General features: G+C 35.9%; 1 protein-coding gene across 2 annotated transcripts; it reads right to left on the bottom strand.

Annotated features, from left to right (window-relative positions):
• Positions 1-2565: 2565 nt before the first annotated feature.
• Positions 2566-10397, bottom strand: wdr5 (WD repeat domain 5). Of its 2 annotated transcripts, none has more exons than XM_082140719.1 (14): positions 10209-10397; positions 8743-8877; positions 8435-8543; positions 6671-6744; positions 6494-6583; positions 6293-6382; positions 6119-6202; positions 5936-5991; positions 5800-5846; positions 4910-4985; positions 4758-4791; positions 4591-4665; positions 4364-4451; positions 2566-4162 (listed from the first exon to the last, which is right to left on the bottom strand). In XM_082140719.1, the coding sequence occupies exons 2-14, from the start codon at positions 8821-8823 to the stop codon at positions 4062-4064; spliced, it is 1005 nt and encodes a 334-aa protein (XP_081996845.1). In that variant the 5' UTR covers positions 8824-8877; positions 10209-10397; the 3' UTR covers positions 2566-4061. The 2 variants fall into 2 exon arrangements, with proteins under 2 accessions (XP_081996845.1, XP_081996846.1); XM_082140720.1 differs by having other exon boundaries at positions 8743-8873.
• Positions 10398-10849: the final 452 nt, after the last annotated feature.

The following is a 10849-nucleotide window of genomic DNA, read 5'->3' as shown; positions in this document are numbered from 1 at the left end:
GAGGCTGTTTCAGCAGCAGATTTATAGCCACTTCTGCAAACACTGGATCGGCACACCCAGGCTAGAGAAAAGTTTTTATCAAAAGGTTAGCTCACTATGGGCATCTAATTTTTCCCACAAACTTGTATCTAGATAAATTAGATTAATTTTGATATATTCAAAAAATGTGCAAACATACGATTTTTATATACTCGTCCCGTTGCTCTCTTCCGGATGAATTTCATGGCAATCTGCAAAATAAAAAAAAACATGCATGTGTAAATTAATCTTCTAACTAATTAATATTAATGACTGTATATTGTCAATAACACACATTTTTCATTTTAAATAATTTTAAACATGTTTTGATCAAGGCACTGATCTATTTGGTATTTTTGGTGAATACAGCTAGAGTAATTCTACCTTCTGGTTATCAGATTTCCGGATCCCCTCATACACAGAGCCATTGCCACCTCTTCTAATTAACCTCTTGTATTCATAAAGTTTCTGATATGGAACTGCAAAAGATTTACAAAAAAAAAACAAACAAAAAAAACATGCTAATTTATATAAACTTGAATACCAGTGCTGGGTGTGAATTAACAATAAATATATACATCCAATGTAAATCAGGAGATTAAATATGGATCATGTTTATAGTTAAGTGAGAGTAAAACAGCATAATAATCAATCAGTTTCTTTATAATCATATGTTTTTAATAGGGACTCTAAAAAAATATTGGGTCAAGAGTACTAGATTCATCTTTTAGATCTGGAATACTGGATGAGGTATTATGGTAATTATTACTTTACCCCACCTCTCCATGGTAAACTAGTCCCGTCCGAATAGGGCTTAAGATATATTTTCTGATTGGGTTGCTCGTGATAACTCTTCTAGGCTACATGGTTAGATCTTGAACAATCATTGTCAAAACTTCCCCTTGTGGATTTGTTGTTTTTCAACAAAAACAAAAATCATAGCCTATTGGAGAATTGTAATAACCCTGTAACTGTAAATGCACTTAATGCATGGAAGGCTGTTTGTCGTTTCGAGGGAAGGACTAAGTTAACCTCTGCTCTCACACCAATTGTGAACAATCCGGACTTCCATGTAGATCTGAAGGGGAGGTTTAGATTTTGGGTGAACCAAAAGTTGGTTGGTACAGCGGTAATCAATTATTAAAGAAGCTATATTCTGAAATACCTCATTATATAATAACAGATATCTGGTTCATATAGAAAAACTACTATTTCAGACACCTGAAAAAAAGTCAGTGAGTCTGTTATGCAAGGTTCTCTATCTGAGGGAAATGTAATTCTGAATAATAGACATGCTTGGGAGAGAGAACTTTTTGTCTCTATAAGTGAAGTAGGATTTGGAAATATGCAAAATCTATCTCTGTAATCATGCAAAGGCTATACAGTTCAAAATTGTAGGATGCATATTTCACCAAACCTTATGCATTTAACCCTTTCTCCTCTATACCTTACACTAACTAGTACACTCACTCACTGTCTTTGGTCATGTAATCAGTTACAAAAAATATTGGGCCAAGATAGTTTCTGAAATTAAGATCTTTGATAATAAGTGGTATTGGATCCTTTATTTTTGATCCTTGGTCTGTCTGATAAAGCTTTGATTTTGAAGAAAAAAAGACTATAATCTTCTTACTTTTGCAGCTATAGGAAAAACATATTACTGAGGTGGATAAGGGACAAGACTCCGACTACATTGGGTTGGCACACGATTTTGATGGAACTAATTCCACTGGAATATTTAACTTGGTCAGCCTGACCAGTTTTATAATGTCTGGAAGCCCTATATATCAATAATTTAGAGAACTGTCAACTATTCTTCTGGAGAGTTTTCCCATTCATGTGCCTCAAGTGAGTACATGGTTTGTTTTGAAATTGTAATGTACAGCAGTTCTATATTTAGTGTTATTGTTTAATTATTTTTACTTTATTATCTTACATGTATTTATTTACCTTGATTACCTTTCTTTACCCTTTAAGTAATGTGCTCATTACTTTCGCTCGTGAGAAATGTGGGGAGTGACGGTTCAGAATATACTTTAACTGTAAATTAAATTTAAATTAGTTTAGAGTTTGTTTAGAAAAAGTACAAATGCATTTTAAAATGAATACATTTAATCTTTTGTAATGCATATATTCAAGGAAAGTGGACAAATAAACATGTTTGATATTAAAATATTTGTGTATAATCCATTATTTTAATTATTCTAGTATACTAGGACAAATAAAAAATAAAAAAATTGATAAAGAAAACCATTCATTCCAATATGGGTCATTTTGACCCCTTTATGCATTCATGTAGGTTTTTCGGTTCATGCATTCTAGAGTTCAGTTATGAGTAGCTTGATAAATTACACACGAGAGGTCAACCCACTTGGAGAATTCCCACCATTTCTGTGTGACAAGTGGGAAAATGTACAGTCAGCCAAAATAAACCTTCATTATCAAAAAATAAACCTTTCTGTTAACAGCACTGTTTTCAAACCTAATGCACCGAAGATCATTTAACTATATATCAGTTATATAAATGCATGGACAATGTTGCATTGATAGAGGTAAAAAATCTTTATTGAGTCACAGGTCAAGTCCAAAGTGACTAAATGCAATACAGATACATCTCCTCATGCGGCCCCTGTCATCACTGCAGTGCACTGGAAATCTGGCGAGTCCAGAAGCAGTGGATGGGTTTATGACAAACCGTCATCCACAAAGCAGAAAAAATAAAACTGTTTTGAAGTACTCTCAGCTACTTGAGACCGTTAAAAAGACCACAGAACAAAAGGTAAACGTATCAAAGAACAGAGAAGCTGCAAGTATGTACAAAGTGTCAGGTACACAAAACATCTCAAGGCTCTTAATACATCGAGACTGCTTTTGGTCACGAGATATAAGGTTATGGCATATTCAGATCACAGGAACACTCCTCCTTGCGTGTGTTGTGTAATTGTAACCAGATAGGAGTTAGAAATGGTTTGTCTTTTACCAGATTGTGCAGGTAAGATTTTTTCTTTGTAGCTTAGAATGAATATTTATAGTTTGTGAAACTTTAGTCTACTAGTAACTTTTCCTTTTAACTGATAATGCTTTCTCTGAAAGCTGACCAAACTGCTACTCCATCCCGATGTATTGTAGTTTTATTTATCAAAAGCACCAAAACTGATATGAACAAAGGTGTTACAGCTGTAGGAATAAAGTGAACTTTTGGCATACATCATCTCTGTAACTGCAACAAGCCTTCATAACAAAAGAGAAAGAAGTTTTATTGTTAGCGCTGCCTAGACGACACAAAGCCACTGAAACCATAAACGATGTCTGACAATTAGCTTAGCAACTATAACACAATGAATTGATTTAATTGCCGTTTTAACATTTACAGAAATAAACATGAAATAGTGGATGTTCAAAACATCCTTCTGCCACACAACATTTCGTACATGGAGGTTTGATTTGACATCAGTAAGTCAAGGTAAGTATTTCAGGTGTTCACAGATGAAGTTTGCGAGACCTCTTCTTGGCCAAATAATAATGGAGAGAAGCTGCAAATCGCTCATGGAAATGACAAAATCAGGAAGAGAAATTTAATCCTCCAAACATTTCTGTTAAAATGGCCACTTAAAATGTGCCCAAGGCATTCTGCTGGCTTCGGAAAGTGTGCAAACCATCACTGATTCTACAAAACTTACAGGAAAAAAACAGACATGAACTTTGTCCTAATAGGTCTGTGAATTTAAACAAAGCTGCCTAGATTTACAGTCTGGTTAAAAGTTTTGCTTAAACTGATGAACGAGAGCTGGTGGCGAGGCAGAGAGAAAGTGATTGTTTTAGTGCACATGAGTGGAGAGAGGGGTGCTGTGTTAGGAGAGGGTATGTCGGGGTAGGGCGCTTTCACCAATCCTCTTGCAGAGCCTTGATGTCGATGTCAATGTGAACGTCATCGCGTGACCTTTCAAATGAAAAATAAAAGTCTCTCCCCTCCCCACATAATGAATAGTAGAAAAATGAATTTAAAAAATAACAAAAAAAATAAAGTAAAATAAGCTTGAGGCTTAGCAGTCGCTCTTCCAAAGTTTGATGGTTTTGTCATTTTCTAGTGCTGCTGATGCGATGATATTTTCTGTGGGGTGACATGCGGTTGAGATCACCACATCTACAAAGAAAAAAAAAGCAAGATTAGTATCAATCTATTAAAATTTTCAGCAAAAAAAAGAAAAATATTTGCATTTATAATATATATCAGATTTATCAACTGAGCCATAAACTGTCAAATTTAGCCCTGCTTTAGCAGGAAGTGTTTAAACTGTTGGGCTTAAGCTTCTTCGTGAAACATCCACTGAAGTTCTGCTCCTACCTGTGTGCCCCTGTAGTTTCTGTACAATCTCCTTGGTCTGAAGGTTCCAGATATAGACCATGTTGTCCTCTGAACCAGAGACAATCCACTTAAAAAGAAAAAACTCTTTCAAAAATGTAAAATCACTTTCGGCAATGACAATTTAATGGTTCTGAACAGCACTAATGATTGCCTGTGTTAGTGTGATATGCTTAAAAATGTATTAGTATAGTGTAGAGCCTACATACCTTTCCACCAGTGACAGAGAAATTAGCAAATATGCAGTACTTCTCATTTTTATGACCGGTATAAGTTTTTAAACACTAAACAAGGAAAAAAGGATATTGTTATACACAGATTAAGCATGATTTTTTTTTATTAAAACAATGCACTAACTAAACAGAAAAATTCTAACCTTTCCTTTACTGTAGTCCCAAAGCTTCAAAGTGCTAAAACACAAAGGGAATGAATGTGTTTTTTAAAGGCTTCTAAATGGATTAATATAAATTTCATGATTTTTCTCATTTTTTAAAGAATGAGCAGCATAAAAGGAAATCTATGACTCACTTATCCAGAGTGGCAGCCAGGATGTATTTGCCATTGGGGGAGAACTTCACAAAAGACACAGGTGGGTTGTCATCATCTGTTGAATATTTGCAAATGTATTCATTATTTATAACGGCCATTTATGCTTTAAAATCTTTTTCTTCTTACTTAAGATGGTGTACATTTAGTGTATTTTACCAGTTTCTTGTTGGCTAAATGTTATGCATGTGTGTTTGATAAGAACAGTGTTTCATAAACACTAGCTATGTTTCCATCCATATATTTATATGCAAATTTTGGGTTAGCGCATTAAAAAAAAAGTTGGATGAAAACACAAAGATGTACATAAATTCTAAAAATGTGCATAAAAAAAGAAAGAAAGAAAAAAAGAAGTATGCGCTCAATTGAGGTGCATTTTTATTCAATAAGACATGCACATAAATTTTAATGGAAATACATTTACCGAATAAATCTCTTGATAGGCAATAAAAAAAGTTATCTGCCCCAACAGAGGATGTGATTGGATAACTGGACTAACCAGCAGATCGGTTTCATTGCACAGCATCTCAAATGTTGGTTTGCTCACTCAAATGCCTGAGCCAAAGTCTGTCATCAAAATGGTTGGGAATAATAACCTCCCAGAATTGTCATTTATGATGTACGAAAAAAGAGCCACAGTGGCTTCTCTGATTGCAGCAACGTTCATTTTTATTACAGATATTTTGCACCAATTTACAAGTAACGATTTTGTTCTCTTGAACACAAGGGGTGGAAACGGTGGTTTATTCACAATGTTTTATGCGGTTAAATTCTCTTCTTTGGATGGAAACATAACTACTTTCCAGGAACAAATGATTGCCTTTGAAAATAGTCTGAACAAGTGCTTGTGCGTAAAACACTGGTCAACTTACCGATAAGTGTTTTAAGGCACTGGCCTGATGCTGTGTCCCAGATCCGGCTGTTGAAAAGTCAAGTAAGTAGTTGTTATTAGTTAGTTATGCATCTGACATATTCTCAAAATAATGTTCACGGCCAAAGCTCACTCACCAAAGTCCATCATAACTGCTGGACACAATCAATGAACCATCTCTGTTGAAATGAACCTGTAATAAAAATAAAAAAAATACACAATTCAAAAAGGAAATATCACTTAAAAGTACATCACCCACCCAATGTACACGGTTGTGAATTTGACTATTTGATGGTCATAGGTCAAGAAAAAACACACACCGCAGAAACGGGGTCCGAGTGAGCTGGCAGTGTCTTCAGACATTTCCCCGTTTTAACATCCCAAATCCTCACGCTCTCATCAAACTGTCGGAGAGATAATAATAATTAGAATGCATCATGCATGTATGCCCCAATTAACGAAATTGTAAAATATATAATGATGAATGGACTTACAGATCCAGATACAATGAGATTGGACTGGGGGTTAAAGTTACAGCAAAATACATAGTTGCTGTGACCCTTCAGTGTTTTTAAACACTTTCCCTGGTGAAAAACAGAAAGGGAAAAAGAATATGATAAATTGTGCCATAACAATTAAAGCTCAGATGCTTTCAATTCTATATTAAAAGGTTCAGCTTTGTGATGTTGACTTACAGAGCTCACATCCCAGATCTTCAGGGTCTTGTCATCGGAAGCTGAGACCAGAAGGTTGGAGTCAGAGGACCAGGCCACGTCCGAGATGCCCTGCAGATGAGAGCAAACCAGGTCACAGTGACCCCGTGCAGTAAAAGCAGCACTACTCTGAGGTCATGGATCTTTTGAGATACTCACAAGTTTGTGTCCAGATATTGTCTTCTCAAACTTGCCATCATACGCACCCCATATTTTGATCAACTTATCAGCAGCTGGATGAGCAGAAACAAAATTGTTTTATTTTTTTTTATTAAAAACAACATTCATTAAAAGCTAATAATTAATTAAATCATAAATTGTTAAATAAAATAAATATTAATTGGCTGCAATTAAAATAAATTTGAAATCATGGTATGGTTTAGTGTGATCACTGGTGTCATGTGGAATGGCTTGGTTCACAGTAAATGCTGCTCACAAACTCGTACTGTCAATTATAACATGCATTTGGGAACACAATGTGCACCTGGACCACTTTATCTTCACATCTGCATAATTTCCCAAAAATGGTGTTATAAAGATTACAAACATTACTTTTATAAAGAAGCATTTATAAACCTTTTGTCAATTAAACACAGACTTGAAGATATCCCAGTAATTTTCTGCTAAAAATAAATAAATAAAACAAATATATAATATATGAGGGGTGTAACAGTTCCCGGAAGTCACGGTAAAGTACGTACCTCGGTTTTGGGGTCACAGTCAGCAACAAATCCTAGGGTTTTTTCCCCCATTTATTTTTAACAGACAGTAGCGCAAATTACAGTTTGTTCCACCTAGCAACACGTAGTTCCCCCTGAGGTAGTTGGTACAGTAAAGCCTCCTTTGGTGTATTAAGCACTAAGCAGTAAACAGAAGGCCAAGATTTTTTTATAGGGCTGATAAAACAAAACAAAAGTTATTTGGTCACAATCAGCTATAAAACTGAAAAGTTTTGTACTCCTGTAGTCTTTTTCTCTCTAGCTCCGGTGACTGGCACATCTGGATGATGTCATTTGATAAACGTGTTGTGCTTTGCCTACCCTGTCATTTTCTCAGCGCGTGAGGGTTCATTAACATGCTGTGACAATGGCAGATGCCCAAAGTTCAATATTACACTATCTCAAGAAATCACGGAAAGATGAGCGAGAAGGAGAAAAAGAGCCTACTTCACCTTTCCACGGGGAGAGAGCGAGAGAAGCGGCATCTGAGGCTTCCTATTTCCAGGAGACGCATATTTCATCACTGGACTTCCACGACATAAAATCGGCACAATGCCAAATTATTTTTGGCTCATTATAACAGGGGAAACTACTTAAAATACTCTGTCACTTATGGTCATAAAGATAAGTGTATTTTTATGCGTGTATAAAAAAAAAGTAAAAAAATAAATAAAAAAAAGTGCTTTTGAAAAATAAAGACGACAAACAGGATGCCGCTTTCTGCCATCCCGGTTTCCTTTCCATGAAGTTTGTGGAAAAATGTATCGAAACTCAACGTATAGGCTACTAGCAAGCTCTTGTGTGCAATCAGAACTCTTGTTTTGGTGGATAGATTGTCTTTTCTATTGTGGCAGTTAGCAAACAGCATTGCAATACTGTGTGCGCCACATTCTGGATTGGTGTGTGGACTGACTGTATTTGTCATCTGACTGTTTGCACCAAACCGTGACGGTTCTGGACGAATACATGTACCGTTACACCCCTAATATCTCTCTCTCTCTATAAATATATGCCTTGAATAAATACATACATATACATGTATATAAAAATTAAATATATATAAATTAACGTAGAGTTGTGAGAAAATAGGTGCGTCAGGTTCAAGAAAAATTTGACTGGCAAATTTGTTTTGGGAAGCCCTGTGCTATATGCTATAACTATTCTCAATGAGTATGAGCACTGTATTTATTATACAAGTACTTACATGAGCTGGCGAGCCACTCCCCACTTGGACTGAACTTGACAGAAGAGACTGCTTTTGTATGGCCAGCCAGTGTGAATTTCAAGGTGTAGTTTGGCTTCACAGGTGCTGACTGAGATAGAGCAGAACTCGCATCATTAATGACACAATAAAGAGAAATGATAGTCACAGATCATAAGCACATTTCTGTAATAATGCTGCTATGTCATTTATAACAGTATATCTGTTAGACAACATAAAAATGATCCATAACCAAGCAGAAAACTATTCCAAACGGTGTCGCAGAGGGGCGTTCCTGGCAACGTTTTTACCTTGCTCTGGCTGGCGGAGGCAGATGATGCCGGCTGTGTTTTAGTAGCCTCTGTGTCTGGTTTCTTCTCCTCAGTTGCCATGGCGACCAAGTTAGAGAGAACGGATTTACAGGAGCAAGTTCAACGTCAACCTGACTGTCCAACAGAGAAGTACTGATGAGCATATGTATGATATTAGTCTTCTAATTTGGATGACACAATAAATGGAGGAATTCGGTTGGGCGTTATCACGTCATAATCTGTAATTGATCATCAAAATTGTTCAGGTGCGAATCCTGTGTGGGTGTTACTCAATAGGCCTACATGTAAAACTATCGAGCACGTCAGCTTACTGATTGGTTGTCACAACATCTTTACAATATGAATAGCATACAGTTCTGCCTGCTCATGTTTATATATTTAATTTACCTTTGCAAATGTAATCCTTGCAGAATATGCAATATGTTTATCATTTTAGAAATACATTAAAGCATTTTGTACTGCCCGAATTAAGCTACGTAATGTGGTGTGTGTGTAAACTTCTGTTACAAAACAAATAGTAACTACATTTAATTTACACTAAAAATCCTGTTCAAATGTCTAAATGCTTAAAATTACGTTTTAATATATTGTTTTGGGTTCTCGGCGTCATTGTTCCTGGTTTGTCCAGGGCTGTGAATCTGCACCCCTGGCAAAAAGCCTACAGGTGCTCTAAGTACTTTGGTTTCCCAACATGCTCTGCATGCTTGAGCTTTTCCCCACTATATGATGTTGCAATCCCAGCTTTACCAATGCGGACAATTGAAAAATAAAGCACCAACAGTGTGTAAACAAATAAATAGGATAATAAATTCAGGTTCAATTAATTTTTTTAAATGAATAAAATTAATACAACTTTACAATCTTTCAAATTCTGGAAGGACTGTACCGTTTTAAGCACACCTGTACATGTAAACACACTTTGCACACTGTACATAACTCATTTGAAAACAATTTTCAGAAGACAAAAGGTTGACTTATAAAAAAAAAAAACCATTTAATAATACACAGTCTGATAAAACAGTGTTTCCTCGCCACAACATGCATGGCAAGACTGTTGGCATTGGCAATGGGACATTGACTTCAGTCTAAAATCATCCGGATAAACACCCAAGCTCAAACCTAGATATAATTTACAAAGCTCGTGTCTGTGTCAGGAGCAGACCAGTGAAAACACCATCACTGTTAGCTGCTAGGCTATCTGAGAGACGCAGGGCCTCAGAGAAACGATGGATCACCTGCAATCTAGCAGATAGTATATCTGTGTAATTTACACAACTTCGTGTCCAAAATCATGGTTTTACCGCGATCGTTTCAGTCGTCAGTCCCATTCCCCATAACATAAATGAAGAACAGATTGATGTATCTCTTTTCCCTGCACACATGCCTATCTCTCTCTCTCTCTCCCATACATTCAGACAACAAAAGCAGCGAGTAAAATCACTCACCTTGTGCTGCTGAGGAGGTAATAAGAGCTGCTTTCGACTTCTGGTATGAGTCCACTACTGGGTTTGGATGGAGATTTGTTCATGAATCGCGCGCTAGGCCGTTTTGACCATGCAATGATCAAGTGATCGTACTGAATACGATGGTGGATGAGCGCCTCTCTCCACCGCAAGCTCAGGCGGTAATGTGGCAGTGACAACAACTCCGCATGCGCAAAGCTCAACGGCACACCAAGAGGGACATTTTTTTCAAACGCCGATCTAGACCCATGATCTAGACCTACCGTGCACAATGTAATTATGCTAATCTTTGTATTACTTGAAAGTAGATCTACCAAATACGTTGTTTATATTTTGCAAGTATTTCTGATCGCCATAATTTTTTACGAATAATATTCTAAAAATGTAGCTATATTATACATGATATGGCATTAAAGAGGCATTAAAATATAACAGATTTGCCATTATATTAAGCCAAGAATATATATATATATATATATATATATATATATAGTTAGTTAGTTAGTGCTATGTGCTTTAAATAAATAAATAAAATTGTATTAAAAAATTATACATACAACAGTGCATTGCTTTAGAAAAAAAATATTACAAAGTAATAATAATTTAACTTAACATAAACTAAA

The sequence above is a fragment of the Leuciscus leuciscus genome (assembly GCF_965113295.1).
Source record: "Leuciscus leuciscus genome assembly, chromosome: 16".
NCBI lineage: Eukaryota > Metazoa > Chordata > Actinopteri > Cypriniformes > Leuciscidae > Leuciscus > Leuciscus leuciscus.
This window is presented reverse-complemented; position numbering and strand designations above follow the sequence as displayed.